Source organism: Cuculus canorus, chromosome 2 (genome assembly GCF_017976375.1).
Source record: "Cuculus canorus isolate bCucCan1 chromosome 2, bCucCan1.pri, whole genome shotgun sequence".
NCBI classification, from domain to species: domain Eukaryota; kingdom Metazoa; phylum Chordata; class Aves; order Cuculiformes; family Cuculidae; genus Cuculus; species Cuculus canorus.
Window position 1 is genome coordinate 44,241,071 of NC_071402.1, and position 22,090 is coordinate 44,263,160.

The 22,090-nt window shown below is 40.6% G+C and overlaps 1 protein-coding gene and 1 long non-coding RNA gene across 5 annotated transcripts in view; one reads left to right on the top strand and one right to left on the bottom strand.

Annotated features, from left to right (window-relative positions):
- The first annotated feature begins 2,914 nt into the window (after positions 1-2,914).
- On the top strand, positions 2,915-8,875 carry SNAI2 (snail family transcriptional repressor 2). The gene is made up of 3 exons (XM_009561703.2): positions 2,915-3,263; positions 3,814-4,359; positions 5,296-8,875. Exons 1-3 carry the CDS (start codon positions 3,185-3,187, stop codon positions 5,475-5,477), a joined length of 807 nt encoding a protein of 268 aa, XP_009559998.2. The 5' UTR covers positions 2,915-3,184; the 3' UTR covers positions 5,478-8,875.
- The window catches only part of LOC128851426 (uncharacterized), a 32,078-nt gene continuing 14,353 nt past the window's right edge, over positions 4,366-22,090 (bottom strand). For 3 of the 4 annotated variants that reach the window (XR_008448807.1, XR_008448806.1, XR_008448804.1), the window contains 5 exons: positions 13,051-13,141; positions 11,657-12,934; positions 10,827-10,894; positions 8,921-10,688; positions 4,366-4,713 (listed from right to left, as the gene is read on the bottom strand). This is a non-coding gene — a long non-coding RNA (uncharacterized LOC128851426). The remainder of the gene's footprint in view (positions 4,714-8,920; positions 10,689-10,826; positions 10,895-11,656; positions 12,935-13,050; positions 13,142-22,090) is intronic. The other variant, XR_008448805.1, reaches the window with a different exon arrangement.

The window sequence follows — 22,090 nt, forward strand, 5'->3', positions numbered from 1 at the left end:
ATAGTTCTAGCATCCTTCAGTCTGCAGAAAGCTGAGTAAAAATAGTTGCTGTCTTCTCAGAAACCCTGACAAGGAAAAGGAGCTCTCAGAAATGGGGAGGCTGAAGTGAGGCTCACAGGTTGTTATTTAGCAGCAAGAACAAGTGGCCTGATGTAAAAAAAAAAAAAAAAGAAAAAAAGATGTGGGAAGTAACTTCTGCTGCTGGCATTTGAAACTTTGGTCCTAATCATTCAGTTGGTGCAAAGCCCATTCAAATGTTTCAGGCAACAGAATTGCTTGGACCATTTCCTAGTCACTTTGCAAAGCACCAATTAGCAGCACAGTGGCATTAACAAGACAGCTTTACACGAGCTTTCAAAGTAGAAACATAAAGAATCCCTAAAAGACCAGCTACTTGTAAAATGTGAAAGGGAAGCTCCAGGCCTCATTTTTCAGAGGTGGGTGCAAGGTTTTGCCCGCAGGCTGCGTGTAGGTCGGAGCCTCCCCACCCTCTGCATCCCTGCACCTCCCTGGCTTCCCCAAGGAGGGGAAACCTCCTTGTCTTCTGCACTCGACCTTTGTGCTGCTTTTTTTTTGCACGGGGATGGATGCTGCACGTCTCCAAGTGCCCTCTCATCCACATTTGCGGTAAACACCCAGAACACCTGTTTACTCTGACTCACCCACTCCTCATGCAGACTCTCCCTTTTTTTGACAGCAGACCTCACTCAGGTAGTATGTGCTGCTAATATCCTTTCAGGACCATGTAATAACATGCCTTCTATCCAATTCCTAACATCCTTCAATCAGCTCAGCCAGTGGGCTAACTGCTTACTCTCCTGTGATTTATATAAGTGCAATTAATTTAAACTGCATCACTCTGGTGTTATGCTGGTGAAAATGCCCCGGGAGGGAGTACCTCACTGGTGAATCAGACCCTTTACTTTTAACAAACATACGAAAGAACAGATCCCAAGCCAGTGAAAATCTGCATGTCTCCATTCATTTCAACACACAAACTTAAACCAGCTCAAGGTCTGAATCACAGCTCATGTAACAGACTATTTAGATACAGACTGATGCCTCACATCCTTTCCAGAGTTGGCAGGGTACGGGAACTTATCAGACACAAGAGAGCTGAGAGGGGAGCAGGACCACAAACGCAATCTTTTAAAAATGCTTTGCGGATTTCTTCACTGAGGAAAGAAACAGCTTGTGATTCCACAAGCACTGCTCTCCCTTCTGGGAAGAGCTGCATCTGTTCCTCCGCCCCAGCTGCAAAGCAGGTACCTGGGAAGTCCCTTTCCTTGCCACTTTCCCTTTCCTCCCATAGCAAGAGTGTGTTCCCTGAAGTTTGGAAATCTTTGTGACACCTTCCCCGAATGGACACCAGACTTAGATGCTGAACAGCTGAATCTTCTTAATCAGTTCACGAAAATGGCTTTCTCTGCACTTGTTTTGGCATTCCTGAGATTAAGAAGTCATGCAGCTTGACAAAGCGCTGTACTCTTACGTGTCTTAACAAAACCAGAGGGAATTTTTTTTTTTTTTTCATGTCTTTTCCAACACCTGCTGCAAAAAAAGGGCTGGAGTGGTCTCTGTAAAACACCCCCACACGCATGCCTCCTCCTGACAGGACAGAGCCCTAGCGGCGCACCGGCACTGCATACCAGTATGTGCCCAGGCAGGTGTAGTTCATACACAAGGAGGGAGTGGGGAGGGCAGACCAAGAGTCAATCAGAGTGTAATTTGTGTTAGAAATTTACCAGCGTTCAGCTGCTAATGTTTTCAGAATGCAAATACGTTAAAATTAAAAAAAAAAAAAACCTATCTGTGACCAAATGTCTCCTCTAAATCAATCTAGATAACCAGAAAATTTTGTGGCACATTGAAGAGACTTTCATCCTAAATGAAATGCATAATATAGATTTACCTTCATAGGAAATCAAGATGTCCTAAATAGACTAGTGGTGAAAGATGTTTAAGAGACATTTAAATTACCTAGTCTATAATTTTGGGGGGTTGCTTATCCATGCACCTTTTAACTGCTTTGGATAATTAGGAAAATTTCCTTGGCAGTGCTCTAAGAGGACAGGCAAAATAGTGACATAGCTACTCCCAAGGAAAGAAAGGTCAAGGTTTTGCATTCTACAAGTTTTTAAAGTAAAAAATAAAGTATTCTTAATAAGCTGAAGCAGTGTGCGTATTGTATAAAAGCTATTACCCTGCTCTGAAATGTCATCTTTCCCAGGGCTTCCCCCTCCCCTTGAACTCACTTGCAGTATCTGGCTGGCCCTCCTGCCTGGAAGGGTGTAGATTAAGGAGGCAGGCTACTCATCTCCAGACTTTCCTAAATGCAGCTATTCAAAGGCAGTTCCTAAGCGAGCAGGCACACACTCAGTTCAAAGGCTTCCATTAGGTCTGCCGGCTAACTCGTTATCTTGTAATGCCCCCCCTTCTGCCCTTAATGAACAGTTTGTTCCAATCCCCCTTCTGCCCTTAATGAACAGTTTGTTCCAATGTAATTCTTATATCAAACATCTGGAAACCAGACTCGTTTAAAAAAAAAAAAGAAGAAGAAGAAGAAGAAAGAAAAAAGAAAAAAAAATTAAAAATTAAAAAAGAAATAAAATTAAAAAAAAAAAGAGCAAGAAAGCTTTTCAGTGCCTATGACTTGTCCAGGTCTTTGTCAGAAAGAAAAGAGGATTCATTGAACCGCATCAGTAAATTGACCTTTATTTTTAAAGCACTTTGACCAACACATTTTTCTAGACTGAAATTCTACAGAGCAACAGGACAACACGCTCTAACCACGACTTGCTCCTCCGTTCACAGCTGTCTCCAGCGGGAGGAGCTGAAACCTGAATCAAACCCTCCGACCAGGGATTGGATCCCTCCTGCCAGCAGCCGGAGAGCCCTCCCAGAAAAACAGCCTCTTTGGAAAAGCGCTTGAGAACATCCCGAAGTGATTGGAGGAGCGGGAAAACCCTTCCCCCCTGCACCTGACTAGTGGGTATTTACAGCAGTTTTGAAGGCGGCTCTGCGCTGCCACTGCAGGAGCGGAGTGGATGGGCTGCGCGGGGCGGGCGGCGCGGCACGGACCGATGCGCTCGCAGTGATCGCCTGCGCCGCGCAGCAGCCGGGGAGCGCCGCACCGAGCCGCGAGGAGAGCCAGCCTGGCGCGAGGGGACACCCTGCTGCCAAAATGCCACGCTCCTTCCTGGTCAAGAAGCATTTCAATTCATCCAAGAAGCCGAATTACAGCGAGCTGGACACTCACACAGGTAGCGCAAAGCGAAATCGAATCGCCGCTGCGCGCGTTCTGAGGTGGCAGTCGCTGCGTAGGAGAAACGAGGAGGGGTGGGATTGGCTTTTTGGGCTTGTTCCTTGTGAACTCTTTTTCCCCTTTGCTTACAAGGAGCGAGAAATATGTCAGTGCTGCTCAGAATGAATCATAAAGTTTGCTCATCCACTTGAACTCTGTTACTTAGGGAGAATTTGGAGTTTTCCTGTTCTGTATCTGCTAGTGGTGGAATAGAAACTTTTACACAACTCCGTCAGGAAGTTTCACTGTCTCGTTGTGTCAGGCTGCATAGGTTTAGAAACAGCAATCTGCCTTGAAGACACTCTCACAAGTGTAATTTGTTTGTTCAAGGGCACTGTCTCTACCCATCAGAATTCATGTATGCGATAGTATTTCCTTAATCCTCCTTCTATTCAGATGACCATACTGAGTGTTTTATTTATGCACACTTTAATCTGCAAAATTTTAATCTTGCTGCCTTTTGAAATACTTTTTGGTTCTCTTAACTTAAAATTTTCTTCTTTCTCCAGTGATTATATCCCCATACCTGTACGAAAGCTATCCAGTCCCTATCATACCACAGCCAGAGATCCTGAGCTCAGTAGCTTACAATCCCATTACTGTGTGGACTACAACCGGGCTGCTACCATCTCCATTACCCAACGACCTCTCTCCGCTTTCCGGATACCCCTCATCTTTGGGAAGAGTCAGCCCACCTCCACCTTCTGACACCTCCTCCAAAGATCACAGCGGTTCAGAAAGTCCCATTAGTGATGAAGAAGAGAGAATCCAGTCCAAGCTTTCAGACCCCCATGCAATTGAAGCTGAAAAGTTTCAGTGCAGTTTGTGCAACAAGACCTATTCAACTTTCTCTGGGTTGGCCAAACATAAGCAGCTGCACTGTGATGCCCAGTCTAGGAAATCCTTCAGCTGCAAGTACTGTGACAAGGAGTATGTCAGCCTGGGAGCTCTTAAGATGCACATCAGGACCCACACACTACCTTGTGTCTGCAAGATCTGTGGCAAGGCTTTCTCTAGACCCTGGCTGCTTCAAGGACACATTAGAACTCACACTGGTAAGAACCACTGCAATTGCACTTTCTGGTAGCTATAACATCAGGGTGCCTTTTTGCTTTTTTCTCTGCAGGTGGATAAAACCAGCAGTGTTTCCTTACTAACCTTGAAGTACACATGCAGTATTTCCAATACGGCGTTAAAAGGCTTAATTCTTCCTCTTGGTGGGTGGGTGAGAGGGGGGTGTAGCATGGTCTCATGACTGTAGGCCAGATACTGTCATAAACCAGGATTACTCCCTTGGTAACTTTAGGACAGTTTAGCCCATTTCCACTTGCTGAAGGTTTTGCTTTAAGGATTTTATGTTAACTTTCAGGCTTTGGAAATTGCTGACTTTGAGAAGACTCCAGCTGACCCTGAAATCAAGCAGCAAAACAGAAAAGCAATGCATGAGGGGCTGCTTTCTAACTCCTTAGTGCATGCAAAACTTGGCAATTGCTTATCTCAAGTCCTTAAGAATCAGAAATACATCATCACCAAACTTTTTTTTTTTCTTTTGAGGGAAAAACTTGATTTTTACTTTAATACTGGGCACAATGCAATGTCTGCACAGCTCTTTGCTGGTTTTCAGTCAAATTCCCTGTCCCCAGTAATTCATACAGTGCTAAGCAGAAAGTTCTGTGAAAATATTTGAAAATATTGGGAGGAACCCAGCCTAAAAGTACTGCACCTGTAGGTGCAGAAGGTATCAGCAGCTTGTCTTCGGAGACTGCACTTAGCAGCATATTCTGAAAAGTCTGAGTCCTGCAACTACAATCAGCAGTGCTGAAAGATGTTATATCTGTGGCTTGATTAATTTTGTTACACATTCTTTATTATAGCAAACCTTTCTGGTTTTCATTTGATTGTTTCTTAAGATAAAATTGGGTTCTAGCCATCCTAAACATGTACTTTTTAAAGGCATTATCCTATTTTTTTCTTTGATGTTTCCTTTTTAGGAGAGAAGCCGTTTTCCTGTCCTCACTGCAACAGGGCTTTTGCAGATAGATCCAATCTGAGGGCTCATCTGCAGACCCACTCGGATGTGAAGAAATACCAGTGCAAAAATTGCTCCAAAACTTTCTCCAGAATGTCTCTTCTTCACAAGCATGAGGAATCTGGCTGCTGTGTAGCACACTGAGTCATGCAGTCAGTGTTTACCTGGACTTGATGCATTTCTCCAACCCTGTTCCAAATGATAAGTGGAAATCCAAAGGCGTTTTCTTGCCTACTTTTCAAGCAAAAAAGACCAAAACACTACGAAACAAGTAAACAAAAAAAAACCAAATAGTGAAAGAACTTAGAATGTCAGTAGAAATGAGTTTTAAGTAGTTTTTGTTCCATCACACTTTCACGTTCTTGAGTTCTGAAACATGGGGAAAGACACCATGCATGACATTTCAAGTAGATATAAAGGAAGAAGCATTATCAGCTTTCTCTATAGATGAAGCCAAATGTATGTCGTCTTTTCTTGCTTAGAAAAGGCTACAAAGTTAACAATACACTCCTGCCAGCCATTTCAACCAAAGAAACAGTATTTTAAGTGGAACTTTTAATTAAAAATACTACCCAAGTGAATTTTGCTAGACACCATTTATCTCAGGTGCCTTTAAAAAGTATTCTAAGTTTACCTTAGTAAATGTTTAATATTATTCATTGCTGTGTTTTTTATTTTATTTTATTAAGAGCCAAGGCCTTCATTAATGAACTGAAATGCTTTAAAACTGCATAATTAAGAGAAGAAAAAAAAATCTAAGAATGTACAAAAAATCAAAAGCCACAAACTAACCGCATGTGCCTTTTTTTATAAAAAACCAAAAACTGTAGCTTCAAACATTCCTGGTGCATGCTTGACCATCTTTTAATATGGAATAGTTCCTCTAAACCTTAATTTTTTAAAAAAAAAACGGGAATAAGTGCAAGAGAGGGGATTCATGGGAGTTTGACAATTATTTTTTTTAATGCACAAAGGAAATGCAATATTTTCAGCATTACCCCTCCAAGTGCCTTTTTTATTGATGATTTTGTAAAGTATGTGGATATAATGTAAATATTTTTATTTTTATATGATTGAATGTGTTATGAATGAAAGTGAATTGTTGCCTATAGCAGCATCTATAGATAACTTGAAGAAAGTGTGAAGTGAAATTTATGTTTTTTTCTAGACACTTTTTTACAATAAACATTTTAAAGTAAGATTTCTGTTGTTTGTTCTAATTAAAGAAAACGGCCATTTCTGGTTTATCAAGGCTTTGGAACAGATTAAAGTTCAAGTGTCCTTACGTGACCAAATGAAGATAACATGAATTTCAGATGCTAATCTTAGTTCACAAGTACTGAACATTAGAATATATCCATTGCACTTTAAGACATTTAAAACCATAGAGAGCATTTTTCCAGAGTCACTGATTTAAAATACTTTTGCTCTTTTGTTCTTTGTAACAGTATGACAACATTGTGAAATACATTACACCAAAAACATTTAAAAGAGACCTGTGTTTTAGCAGTTGAAATGATGCTATCATTATAGTACTTTTTCTGAGACTCTGACATTAGGAAATCTGGACCCGATCCAAAGTTTATTAAAGTCAGTGGAGCTATACAGGAGCTCAGCAACATTTGCATGATGCTCTTTTAAAGTAGTAGTCAAGTCATAGTATGATATGCTTTATATAGCCATTTCAGAAACTTTAATAAAAATATTTTAATCTTTCTTACGTATCAGAACTGCCAAGTGAAAGTATAGTGACTGTCTATCAGCTAATATATCACAGGAAAAATTAATCAGTAAAAAAGCATAGAATTATTTTTCTGCTGATGATTTGACTAAGAAGTCTAAGATCAGAACTCTATAAACTCATTACATCAAAAAATCATTTCTCATCATTACTGACTATTGCAACACTATTTTCAATTTTTAACAAAGTGCAAAGCTAGAAAACAGATAAGCACTAGCTGGCATCCAGCCTAAAGATTGCTGTGTCTACATTAGGGTACCAGCAGGAGCAAGTAATAGCAAAACCAGAATTCCAACAATTTAACAAGAATAATACTGATGGGTAAATACAAGGTGGGCATTTTACAAAATAAAACGAGTACATTTCAGCAAAATAGTGCAACAGACCATGTGTGCCTTATGTCTCCTCCAGCTAAGTCCTGCAAAGGAGTTCTTCACCAGGACTGCACTGGAGTAACATAGGCAATAAGCACATGACAGAATTTTTGAACTTTTTCTCCATGGAAAGAATGATGCTGAAGAAAGATCAGCTCAAATAATGCTTTTTGTATTCTCCAAGCATCATTAAAATCTCAAGGTTTTAATGATTCCCTAGGATCTGCTAGATTTTTTTTCAGGAAATAGCTAGAGAGTTCAAGAAAGATAGGGTTAGTGAGAATTTGTTAGGCAACATTTTGAAATGAACACATGAAGGCATCTAATACCCTTGAAAAGTTTCATGTGGTTGCTCTATTAATTTGCACTTCCATGTCATTCGCTTTGAAGTTCCTAGGCTCTAGCAGCTCTTTGTGCATCTTTCTCTTCCCAGAGCAAAGTTTGCTAGAGTATGAGTAAAGTTCTGGCAGTCAACAGCTATTTGTATTGTCAAAGTTCTAGGTTTGCTCTCCTGTGTCATGTCACAAAGGCATTTCCATTGTTTTAATTCACACTTAAAATTCTCTACACCTACAGTAAATAAAATAGCATAAGAGCTTGAGTTCTTGAATGAGTGGAAATGTTACTGTTGTCCTTAAGGGAAATCAGATGAAAACTTCATCAAAATACAGTATGCTAAACCAAACACAAGTGGAACTTGTCTGATTTGGAGATGACAATTAAGATATGCTACTTTGCATGCCTGTAACACCTGTACTCATAAAACACAAAGATGGGAAAGGCTAGAAGCTCTTCTGGCTTGTCTCTTTAATTGAAACAGAGTGCTCTATCAGAGATCCCTAGCCCTCTGTCCAGTTGCAGCATAAACTTCCCAGGCAGCTGAATTGCTCTGCTTTTCCTGTGAGACTGCTTTCTATTTGCTATCAGGATGTTTCCCCAAAAAATTTTCCATTAACGTCTTCATCTCTTTACCCGAGAAATACTCTTCTGCACCTGCACAAGCTATTTATCAGTGTAAATTAAATTCTGTTCTGAGCTGCTGGTTGATGACTCCTTTGACATTCTTGAAAAATGATGGAAATCTCCTTCCGTGTTAGATCTACACGTTGAATCTCTTTGGTCATTGCTACATTTCTCAGGAAACATCTTTCATTCTATATCCAAATATCAACCTTTTAAATCTTCAGAAAACATGCTCCCTGTGCTCTGAATAGCTTCATTGCTCTTTTCTGAAATCAGTCACTATTTTTTTACTTTTAATTTTTGGCACCAGTGCTAAATGTAATTATTTTCAGTGTAAAGTTAATCTATCAAAAGACCAGTTTCTCCTCTAAAGGTACCTGCATAAAGACACCCTATATACAATGTGATTCATAGGTTTTTTTAGCTCTTCACTAATGAGTTGTTTAAAATCAGTAGATCTGGGGAAGGGACTTTCGCCCAGAGGTTACTCCAAATCTTTAAATGCATACCTGTTTGGTTATACGATTGCCCATTATAGGGAACGAGGGCTAGATCCTTCCTTTAGGATGTTCTGGCAATTTATTTTCACCTCTTGAATGCAATGTCAGTGTGCAGAGGAGAGCTGAACCACCACAGCACAGGTGGAGCTACAAGTTGAAAGTATGAGTTTCTCAAGGCTGAAGGCAATAAGTGATTCTCTTCGGGTTCCTCTTTTCTCTTCTCTTGCTTCCATTTGGGCTTTCTTTTCACCTCAGAGGCTGCAGAATGAAGTAAAATATACAGGAAATGAAAAGAGAACGAGGTGCACATTTATGCGCAAAGCACTGCAATTATCGTACTATCTAATGTGGATTTCATAAAAGTATCTTATGCAGTCACCAAAGGGTTAAAATATATGCCTCTCACATCAAGGTACCATGAAACCTATATTCTGTATTTTACTCTATTACTTGGATTATTATAATTCCTTTTATCATTAAGCAAGCTCAGGGCCTATTACTCTAAGCTCCATAAAGTTATACCAAAACAAAAATCACCATAAAGATCTTGTCACCTCAATAAAGAAAAAGGAGGACAGTGGGAAACCTGGGAATTTAATTCTGATGCATTGTGCTACAAATGATTGTATCTGACACAAAACCAAATCAATATTTCATCTTAAAATATTTTTTTATTTTTGAATAATACATTTTCAATTATGAACATTACTTCTTTCGAAGTAATGTTTTTTTTACTAGCTGTCCCAGATGACTGGTCTTTAAAGTAGGTGTTTTAGCAGTTAGAATATAATTCTAGTTCACAGAAATATAAAGAGTGGAATGTGAGAAGCAGACTCCTACCTGCATATACTGTGATATCAAATGACAGCTGCAAGAAGTTGGAAAGGTGCAAGTGAAATCACAGAGTCACGGAACAGTTGAGGTGGGAAGGCATCTCTGGAGATTGCTTAGTCCAATCTATCTGCTCAAAGTAAGGTGAGCAGAATATTTACCCAAAACTGTGTCCAGTTGTATTTTGAGTATCTCCAAAAATGGAGACTCTCCAACCTCTCTGTAGCTTAAATTTCATTTAAATGGAATTTTCTGTGTTTCAAATGGCATGCATGTCCTCTTGCTCTGTCACTGGGCAACACTAAGGGTCTGGCTGTCTTCTTTACTCCCTCCCTTGAGGTATTTATACACATTGACAACTCCCTTCAGTTTTTTCTTCTCGAGCTGTCTCAGTCCCTGCCATATGAGACATGCTCCAATCTCTTAATTATCTTTGTGGTCCTTCTTTGGACTCCAGTATCCTCACCTCTACCTTGTACTGGTGAACCCAGAACTGGACCCAACACTACTGATGAGCTTCACCATTCCTGAGTAGGGGTAGAAACACCGTTTGTTTTCTGATGGGATGCTGGCAGGATGCATAAGGTTGTGGAAACAGTATGAGCCATAGCAGTAGAGTTCAAACAAATCTGATGCTCCCATGCTCCATCCCTTCTTCCCCAAAATTTTAACCCATTCTAAGTCTATACCAAGTCATCAGGAATTTTGAAGGGACTGTACTTTCTTGGGAAAGCGTCATCTGGTCCAGTTGCAGAATGCATCATTAGGATGCCTCGTGTGAGTACATGACAGGGGTTTATTAAAGGGGTGCACATCTTGCCGCCGAGCCATATCCTTCTTGAGATACTGCATAGAATGGATTAGCAAAGTCTTTGAGGCCATGGTGCAGCCTAATTGCATACTTGCATTGCCATCTCTTCTGACGGACATGTAGACAAACCCAGCTCTGAATTAAAAAAATAAAAATAAAAATTAAAACAAGCAGTGATGTTGTTTTAACTTCTTCAGCAGTATAGTCACCTTGTTCAGGGATGACATCCAAACCTGTACTTTTTTGTGTTCTTTCTCCTTCTGGTTCACTCACCATTTTGGGTGCAAAAACATAAGCCAGCGTTCCTTCACAGCACTCCTTCTTCTATTTTCCCCACATCTCTGTAAGACAAAAGTTATTGTAAAATGCAACTGCTGCTTTCTGCTACATCTCTCTCTTCTCTCCCTTTTACCTGGGTATTGAAAATACCCATCTCTTGTCTTTGTTCCTCTCTGCTTAATATGCACCACCAGAAGTTTGTCCAGCACATAGGCTAAGTAGCTGCAAGGTGAATAAAGACCACAGCCCTTGGTAGCCCTTTCCAAGAGGCAATAAATGCCCTTTCATATCTTTAGTTTATACAAAGATATTTTTAGAGGGTTTTGTCAAATGAGGACACAGAATACAGCAATCACATGAATGCCAGCTCGAATTAACACAGCCTCCAACATTTTCAGTAGCCTTCACCCTGTAAACTTGGAAGAGCATTTGAGGTATGTGCAGATATTCACAAGGTCTCTTCTCACAGGTAAACTTACAACTGACCGGCCTGTACATTCAAACATGCAAATCCTTTCACTGCAACCCTAATTTGCAGGATCTGCTTCAGAAAAACCTGCAGAAAGACCCCTTATTTTGTTGCTAAAGCCATCCCTCCATTAAAAAGGTGGGTTTAAATGCAAGCACAAGGGTGCTTTCTAGCATGACGCAGTCAAATAACGGTGTTCTTCAAGTTGTTTGCCCATCCATTCAGCACTGGAAGGACTGAGATCACTACACAATCTGGATCCAAACGCTTTCCTAGAAGTTTAGTTTTGCATTACTTATACAATAAAGCAGAGGTTTTGCCTAGTCAAAGAAGACTACAGGAAGCCATTCCTCACCTTGTTATGCTTCGGCATTCCCCATACTTCTCATGTTTTAGCCCCTTCTGTTACTGCTTTCTCTGCCTTACATAGGAATCATCTCCTTTCTCTGCATGGCTGACAGGGAATCAGAGCCAGAGGATCATAAATCTTTTATTGCCAGATAGATGTGAGCATTACCACATCCTCTAACCAGCCTTAAACATTGGTCCAAGCAATAAACACATGTTATGTGCTGGGCCATCAAATGGCAGCATCTCCTGATCATCACTTTTTTGTATTCCTTCAAAGGCGTGACCTGGGAACACAGGAGCTTGGTATAACAAATCTCTCACAGAGCAGTGCCTGCATCTCACTGAGTCCTGTGGATTCCCAGTATAAGCACTGAACATCAGACTACAAAGTCACAGACATCTGTTAAGTTGCCAATAAGAAGCAATTAAAATATAAAGTAGCACTGCAATTAGCTTAGATTTTGCACATGTCCCTAATTCCTTCAAATGTAACCTGCCTTCTCGTGTGGGCTGGTAGATCATCCACAGCTGACAACGAATAAAGAGTTAGAAGAATGAAGACTGATAGTTATTAAGTAACTCCAGCAAATATTGTATGAATAACAATCAAATACTTAAAGTAATGATATTATGCTTCAAAGGCTAATGAGAATCCCCTGTCTCTGTAAAAGCCGTATCATATTTAGCGTAGAATCATTAATTGCTTACATTTTAAAATGTTATAAAAAGATATTTTGGAAGACAGTTGACCAAATTTATAGCAAACTATTCACTATTCATCTGTAATACATGAAACCAGGCCATGTTGCTATGTCCCGGGGAAACTAAAAAAAGAATCCTGTGACTCGTGATGGACATTTTGCTGGTGTTTGTGAAACAACTTGGCATCTCACCCCAGACCCTAACTAGTTCTGACTGGACAAGGCCTGTACTCAAAAACAGTGAGAATTTTTAGATAGCCTGACCTTACTGACAAAAAATTACTTCTTTTGGAAAATGGTTTTCAGCTTCTAGGTAGTTTTAAAAATCACTCCATTCCTTTTCCTCTGTCTCCACTTCTCCCGCTTCCTGCTACTGGCAGAAAAAAAAAAGTTGCCATTACTTATACTTTTATTTCCCAGTGATCTCTCCTGGCAGATTACAAAATCATCGTTGTAGGTTCTGGTTTGGTGGTCACAGCACAGAGCCATGACTGAGCGCTGCTTCCAAAGTATTGCAACCCAAACACTTTGTCTGTCCCCAGAGTATGTCAGTATGTCACATTGGCAGGACAACATGAGTTCTGGGAAGAAAGAGAAGAAAAAGAGTGGTCTTAAGGACTTTTGAAATGTCAGACTTCACAGAAGAGAATGGTGGTTAATAAATATTTACAAGCAGTAAATATCAATTACAGATTACCTTCCAGGTGAGGCTTCTGTAACAGGAGAAACTCAGAAGTTCAGCACTTTTTAGCTCTGAGCAGAAATTTTGACTCCAGCTATGACTCCAGCTGAAAAATCAGGGATGTTTGATTACTGTTCTAATTGTCACAAAATGTAGTAGGAGCAAGGGACATGGTGTATTTTTTTTAAATTACGCATATATAAACTATGAATAACAGGAATATCCAAAATCATTATAAATTATATATATTTATATACATAAAAAACACGTAAAATTAAATACACGTAATTAAAATTGGGAAAACACTTTAGGAAACAGCTCTGCTATGATCCTGGTTAATTTTTATCTGAAAGTAAAGCTTTTATCTAAAATTATGTTTCCTTTGTTTGTCAGCTTTAAAAAACAGGAATATTCATATTTTCTCTCAGGTAAAATATTTTTTTCCAGTTTGGGGAAAAAAAAAGTAATTAGTATTCTTCCTTTCTACCAAACTTACTTAAATTCCAGAATGCACTGAAGGAAACTGAGTTATTTCAAAAACCATGATCATGTGCTCCTACTCTATATATGTCCAGCATTCTGGTGGTGAAAATTCTTCTATGCACAGAGTATTCTGGGATTGTCCCAGACAGTGATTTTTTTCTCAGCGAAATTTTCTTTTGCCGCTGTCAGAAGAAATATTTCAAATCTATATGGGCATTTCAAAAAGAAATGGCAATTATCAGTAACCCTTTGCTGCAGTATCATCAGCAGTACGATGCAATGCATCTACTACATCACATGTATTATTTGTTTAGGCCAGTAGCATTAAGAAGAAGGTACAGCCAGAACTCTGTAAGCCTGAGCATTTTTTTCTTCCTAAAACACTGACCTATTTAGAGTTCTGTGAGTCCTTCCTTCTAGTAAAACTATTTTGTTGATGCATTGTGTTAATGCTGGAGATAAGACAATTTTCTTTGATGAGCTTTTGCCTCTTCCTACATTGTTACAGTTTGCATGGCAGATTACTGTGCTACCAATGATGAGGTTGCAATTCTGAGTTTCTGTGGTAAGTTTATAGTTTTTCTAGCATCTTTCTCCCTGCTTTTTGTTATGTACTGGTGGAAAGAATGCACAATATTGACTTATTGTATAGGCCAAGTTCAAGTGATTTTTGAAAATATTCCTCATTGATTTTGTGATAACTGCAGACATGATATTGAATCTGAGGTCCTGTATATTTTAAAAGTTTTCTGTTCATCTTTGGTAAATGTCTTTCCATCTTGATTATATCTCCCTATTAAAAACTAAAAGTAAAAATTTCATGAGAGGTCTCTTGAATACAACCTGAAATTAGGGATCTTGTCATTTCACTTTTAGACAACGTACTCAAGAGGGAAAATGCTGCGCATACAGTGCTCGCGGCTGTGTTTTGACATGGTGAGAAGAAAAAATGTTGCAGTTCTTAAAGAAGATAAATGCCTGTTTGCATCTTTGGTCACTAATGGAGAGGAAGGATCTGTTCTATGGCATTCACAAAACCAAAAACAACGTTAGAATCGTATGTGTGATTTTGGTCCTGCACTTTATCAGGAAATAGCTTCTAGGTCTTCTAGTCCAGATAATCTTCTCTTACATTACAGAATCACGGAGTGGTGCAGGTTGGAAGGGACTTCTGGAGATCATCTAGTCCAACCCTGTGATAAAGCAGGTTTCTCCAGAGAAGGTGAATCCACAACCTCTCTGGGCAACCTGTTCCATTGTTCCATCACCCTCACAGTAAAGAAGTTTTTCCTCATATTAAGGTGGAGCTTCCTGTGTCCCAATTTGTACCCATTGCTCCTAGTCCTATCACTGAGCATCGTCGAGAGAGTTTGGCCCCATCCTCTTGACATCTGCCCCTTAGATATTTATAAGCATTGAGAAGGTCCCCTCTCAGTCTCAGGAACAACATTACTTTGTTCCTAAACATTAAAGCAAGTTGTTTTCAAAAAAAGATCTTAGAATCTGGCATAGGGCTTTTTTTTTTAGGGATCCATAAGTAAAACTGCAACATTTAGTACCTACATAGACGAACACTGTAGCTCAGTGTCTATGCAATCCCTTATTTTGAAAGGATGAAGTAATAATTCGAAGTGCCATGTAGAGTCAAACCCTACATTTGTATTGCTCCTTCATTGACAGATTATCATCAAGTCAATCTATCTAAGAACAGGACTGCCTTCTCCCTTGAAACAGAGCCACTCTTGTGTATGTTAATATTCACTGTATTGGAGTCAATGGTCCTTTAGCCTTATTCTCATGTTCTTTATTGCCCTGGTAGGTGTGTCTAAAGTCCTGCCAGGAGCCACCATGCTCTGACCTTGTGCAGCTGGGAAGAAAACAGGCCAGTATTTCACTCAAGTATCCAAGGATGAGCCTTCCAGGAGATGTTGCTGAAGTACCTGCGCAGCAAGCTCTCTTAGCATATAAGCAGTTCCTATTAACAAAATGTGCTTTACCACCACTGCTTCTGGTTCTCCCAAGCACAAGAGCAAGTTGCAACCTACTATTACTACAACTAGACTTTAGGTTTTGCCAGTACAGAAGTGCTGCAAGGAGGAAAAAAAAAAATTAACTCCAGTGCTACACTCTTGGTAAACGTTCCTGACACAGACATGATCTGAGTCTCAGGACTGTGCAGTTTACACACATTTCTGCTCCCAGGATTATGGCTAAAGTCCAGCCCTGACATTAATGCTTAAATGACAGGATTTTGAGGTGACTGGTGCTGCAAGTGAGGGGTTGGAAAATGTATGCTTAGTGGTAGAAGAGCTGGAAACAGTCCTTCTCACAGTGGGACTACAGCAAATATGCTAGAGTTAATCCATTTGCTTTCATTTTATTTTTTCCTTGCCTTTTTTTAGTGAGGATGAATAATGCCCATGTCTTGTAACACCTCAGTAATAGTTCAGTGGGATTGCTGTGACCTTTCCTGGTTGGACCAGGACTGATTAGCTGCAGATTTCAATACATGAAACTCATCTGACAAGCCAGAATTGCAGACTCTATACTGTTGCACTTTCTGTTGAGAAATGTAAAATGATTATTTCTGTTGCTCTTTGAGAGGGAAACTAAGAAGTTGATGGAAATGAAGAACTGATGTGAAATACATTTCTTAAATTACTTCTGTTTCAGTTTTTGCAAATAGCTACACATGCATGGACTATGCTGAGGTAACAGTGTTGCATTTGGGGTTTAGACATTTGTGAACCTCCAATCTGCTTACGCCAAAGATGAACTTTTCCAGGTGATCTGAAAGGTAGAGTCCTTAAATGATGTGAATGGCAGCCTTCCTTTTTTAAAAGTCCAAGATGTAAAAAGAAAGTTGCATTGTCAATCAGCCAGCAAATGGTGCTGCGCTGCCTTTCTAGAAAAACAAAAACAATAGGTAATAAATGACTTTATGGACTGAATTTAAAGCAAAAAATCCTTATCAGAGCAATATGTTTTCTGGTCCAGTAAAACTCTTCTGGTTTAATCCATTCCAGCCATGTTACATTTCCCATTTTCTTAATTAAAACAAGTCCTTCTAAACTTATACATGTATGTATACATACAAATGTGAGTATGTACCTCATGAGGTTCAACAAGGCCAAGCACAAGGTCTTACACCTGGGTCAGCACAATCTGTCAATACAGGATAGGGGATGATGTGATTGAGAGCAGCCCTGCAGGGTAGGACTTAGGTGTCCGCATTGATGAGGAGCTCGACACGAGCCAGCAATGTGTGCTTGCAGCCCAGAAGGCAAACCGTATCCTGGGCTGCATCAAAAGAAGCGTTGCCAACAAGTTGAGAGAGGTGATTCTGCCTCTCTACTCTGCTCTTGTGACCCCCAACTAGAGTATTGTGTCCAGTTCTGGAACCTCCAGCATAAGAAGGATATGGAACTGTTGGAACAGGTCCAGAGGAGGGCTACAAAGAAGATCAGAGGGCTGGAGCACCTTCCCTGTGAGGACAGGCTGACGGAGTTGGGGTTGTTCAGCCTGGAGAAGAGAAGGCTCCAGGGAGACCTTATAGCAGCTTTCTAGTACATGCAGGGAGCCTACAAGAAAGCTGGGGGGGTGCTTTTTGCAAGGACATGTAGTGATAGAAAAAGGGAGAATGGCTTTAAATTGGAGGGGTGGGAGATTTATACTAGACATAAGGAAGAATTTCTTCACTATGAGAGTGCTGAGGCATGGGAATAGGTTGCCCAGGGAAGTTGTGGTTGCCCCATTGCGTTCAAGGACAGGTTGGATGGGACCTCAGGGAGCCTGGTTTAGTGGGAGGTGTCCCTGCCCATGGCAGGGGGGTTGGAACTAAGTGATCTTTAAGGTTCCTTCCAACGCAAATCATTCTACAATTCTATGTGTATACAAATTTATGCATGGAAATATTTTCTGCACTTAGGCAGAGACAGAGTAAAATGACGCTCTAAATCTTAGAATCATAGGATAGTTAGGGTTACGCTATCCCCATAAGCCTTTATGATAGCCCCTCTCCAGCTTTCCTGTAGGCCCCCTTCAGGTACTGGAAGTTCACTATAAGATCTCCTCGGAGCCTTCTCTTCTCCAGGCTGAACAAACCCAACTCTCTCAGCCTGTCCTCGTATGGAAGGTGCTCCAGCCCTCCGATCATCTTTGTAGCCCTCCTCTGGACTTGTTCCAACAGCTCTGTATCCTTCTTAAGTTGAGGATTTCAGAACTGGACACAGTATTCCAGATGAGGTCTCACAAGAGAGGACTAGAGGGGCAGAATCACCTCCCTCAACCTGATGGCCACGCTTCTTTTGATGCAGCCAGGACACAGTTGGCCTTCTGGGTTGCGAGCACACATTGCTGGCTCATGTCGAGCTTCTCATCAACCATCACCCCCAAGTCCTTCCCTGCAGGGCTGCTCTCAAGCATATCATCTGCCATAGTGTACTGAAAACAGGGGTGGCCCCAACCCAGGTGCAGGACCTTACACTTGGCCTCATGGAACCTCATGAGGTTCTCACACACCCACTTCTCCACTCTGTCCAGGTCCCTCTGAATGACATCCCATCCTTCTGGTGTTGCAACTGCAACACTCAGCTTGGTGTCATCTGCAAACTTGCTGAGGGTGCACTCAATCTCACTGTCAATATCATTGATAAAGATATTGAACAGCACTGGTCCCAGTATGGACCCCTAAGGGACCACTTGTCACAGATCTCCATCTGGACTTTGAGTCATTGACCACTAGTCTTTGAATACAATCATCCAACTAGTTTCTTATCCACATACCATTCGCCTATCAAATCCATATCTCTCCAATTTAGAGAGAAGGATGTTGTGGGGGACCTTGTCAAAGGCTTTACAGAAGTCTACATACATCACATCTGTCGGTTTATCCATGACCAGTGCTGTGGTTACCCCATCATAGAAAGCCACCAAGTAGGTCAGGCGGGACTTGCCTCTGCTGAAGCCATGTTGGCTGTGATTAATCACGTCCCTGTCCTCCATGTGCTTTAGCATAGCTTCTAGGAGGATCTGTTCCATGATCTTCCCAGGCACAGAGGTGAGGCTGACGTGATACTTTATTTTTCTAGTCAGTATTATTAATATGTGGCACATTCCCATCCTCCTTTCTATTACAAAATCTCAATTTGTGTTACAGAAACTACAGTGAGTCTCTTGTTCCTATAGTTACTCATAAAAATACAGAGCTTTGACGGTAGTCAAGTGGAACCAGTATACTTCTAGCCACCTTTAAGTGACAAAACAACCTATTGCAAAGGCAGAAAAGTCTCAAGGAGATATGCAACTCAAGGCAGTATATTGGCACCTCTTCACTCAGAAAGGCTTCAATGGGGCAGTCTTCAAGGAGGTGATAAACGTCAATAAAGGAACCAGTTCTCTGACTGACCAAAGCATGGAAGGAAAGTGTGGGAAAACACCATAGTGAAGATCTTCATTTATTGATTTATTTTACTTTGGTGTTGTAAGCAGCAGAAGTCAAAGTAAAAAGAAGACAAAACAAACTGCTTAGCAGGTAAAAGTAAAATTCAGAATTTCCACTTCATCACAGGGGCCTTTCAAAGCTAACAGGTACACCTGAAACCTGTGAATACATAGAACCTCTTGGATCCTAATGGATTATATTTATAAAAATAAAGAAAAATTCCACTGGGAGTGGCACCTCCTAGGAATATTTCTGAGGTTCTCAATACTGGAAAAATATTATCACTTCTACCCTTGCTTTCCATTCAGTTCCTTCTTTTGAGCCACATAAAATGCATGGCACAACGAACCAGTCCATGGACTAGCTTCCATAGCCAAGTAGCTGACATACTGCAGACTGGCCGAGAGACCTAAAGGGAATCCATTTACTCAGGCAACATGCTTTCCTTCAGTTTCCGATGTCTGTAAAGGAGACTTAAGAACATAGTTCCCACACTAGTCAAGAAATCTTATGCTTGTGAAAGACAGGGAATTTGTGTTCTTTACACAGACTTTTCCCTGAATCTTTAATGACAGCACTTGAGTATAATATTCCTGTGTTGTTTTACCATGCCCCTATGTTATCCTTTTTCTCCAGCAGAAATTATCCTGGGACATAACTGAGATGTGGAATTTGGATTTCTCCTGTACATTCAGCAATCTCGCTAGAGTGAAATAAAGAGCCAGGTATCTTCCTGTTCACAGGAATATATAGCTTACTTGTCCAGGAAATGTGCTGAGTTCAGGAAACACTGGTCTTACCAGGTGTGAGCAATTCAGCTGTGCAGAGCATTCCCGGCATCACATCAGACCTCTTGCATAAATGCAAAATCCTGATCTGCACCTAAGTGAGAGGTCACATGCATCTCCAAAGTTTCACATTTCCTATGCATTCAGAAACCTTCTGGAATATCATAATCCTGATCCTACACGGATGCTCTGGAAAAGATTTTCTGTGCCAGGCAGTGCAATGGAGAATTTCACCTTTTAAGAGACATGAGGGTGAGATAAGACTCTGCCTCAGTATGCAAAGGATATACGGCACAAATTCCATCCTCCTTCACCCAAGCCTCAGCTCAGGAGCTGCAGATTATAACTTCTCATCCTGCATAATCAACATTCAGATCCCAAGCATACAGCTATTTTTATGCCAGAGTTTCAAAGCACGTGGTTCTAGTGAACAGAAACAGTCTTCTCTTTTTTGGCTCCCCACTAGGTAATGCCTGAGGAATATGTCAGACCAGTGCTGGAAAGGTCAGGGGACAGGGGCTAACAGGAAAGTTGGTTCTCATGGCTCTACCCACAGGACAAAGTAGATGCATTTCCCAGTATATCTGTCAGTCCTCGTCTTTTAGTGCAAAACTGGTTACATTCTCACTGCATGTCAGAGCAAAACAGTGGTGAGCAACCTCACTTTCCCATGTAGACAAGCTCGGCAATACAGTCAAGGTACATTTCAGTAGGTCTTCTATCCTTCTGTAGGGGACAAGCAACACTGTAATGAGTGAATTTGCTCCAGAGCCTAGTCGGAGCAATTCTGTCCCAAATGTTAACATCGTACATAGTTTCCATGGACTAAGGGTCAAAGTCAAGATAGTCCTTTCCAAAGGCAGCCTGGAAATGCTGCAGTTTGCAACATATCACATGTGTCAGGGGAAAGAAAAGACTGCAGGAGATCTGCATATGTCTTTTTGGCTTGCCCTTCAGGCTGCTCTGTTCCAGAGGTAGATGTCATGCTGCAAAGTTTACATGGGAAGTTCACAGGACAACAGAGTTGAATAGAATCACATCTAGTGGCTCAGCAGGAAAAGCTTTCCACTCCTGTACTGCTAGTTTAAAAAGCAACAGGGTTTCAGAAGTTTTCCGAAAAAAAAACCCCAAACTTAGGTGCTGCCCTGTTTAAAATCTGACCTTGTACATGCTGACAAGTATTAAGTTTGGGAAGTGCCACCAAGGAGTCTGTGCCATATATTAAGGTTTGAACTCATATCTGGCAGCATACATGCTTAAATCTGTCTCCCTGAACTGAGCCTGGACTGCTGTGCTATAAGTCATAGTCCATCCTGCTCTTTTCTTATTACACCTGGTTACCTTGTGGACTGGTGGTTAGACCACTTGGAGGTGGAAAACTGGTTCAAATCCTACCAGGTGGGGTGATGCCTAAACCAGAAAGCTCCCAGGGCTACCCAGACATGTGTGCTCGCAGCAGTGAGTGACTCAGTGCAAGAGGATGAGTTTTTTTCTAAAGTCCCATGAATGTTGTCTTATATCTTCCTGCCTTTTATTGCAGGCAGCTCCAAAGATATACTTTAAATGCATTAAACATATTATATTATAACATACATCAAACCTATGAGAATGTTCAAACAGTAGCATTGGAATAGGTTGGTCAGAGAGGCTGTGGAATCTGCATTCTTGGATATATTCAAAACCCAACTGGACACAAACCCGAGCAAACTACTCCAGCTGACCATGCTTGAGCAAGCAGTTTGAACAAGACAATCTCCCAATATGCGTTATAAACAAAAAATATAATTCTTTAATTTTTTTTAAAGGGAAAAAAAGAAAAGAATTTTTTAAATATTTTTTTATATTTTCATGTGAGCAGAAATCTCTAAGGAAAAAAGGAAATTATTTTGGATCAGATTGATAAAAAGTATTTATTGTTTTAACCATGGAACTACAAATTGAGTTATGGTCTTAATTGCAGTTACTGAACCCTTCTAAATTCTGGCCTTGTTTTCACTCTGTTGAGGTATAGAAGCATTGATGGATGTGAGCGGCACCAGTGTGACTAGGATGTGAAATCATGTGTTTCCCCTCACGTGAAGAGGCATTGCAGCAATGATTAATCACATATTTTCTCCTTTGGCAGCTATTCAGAGAGGTTTTCATTTGAAAGGCATGATTTCTTTTTCTTTTTATTGTCATCTTGATGAAGTCTCTAATACCTGATATTTACTGAGGGAAATTGGTGCAGATTTGTCTGAGATATGTAAAAGATGGACTAATTCCGTGTGTTATCAACCTGACTTCAGGAAATCTCATAAATAGAAGTCCTCAACTGAGATTTATTGAAGTTTCTCAAAGT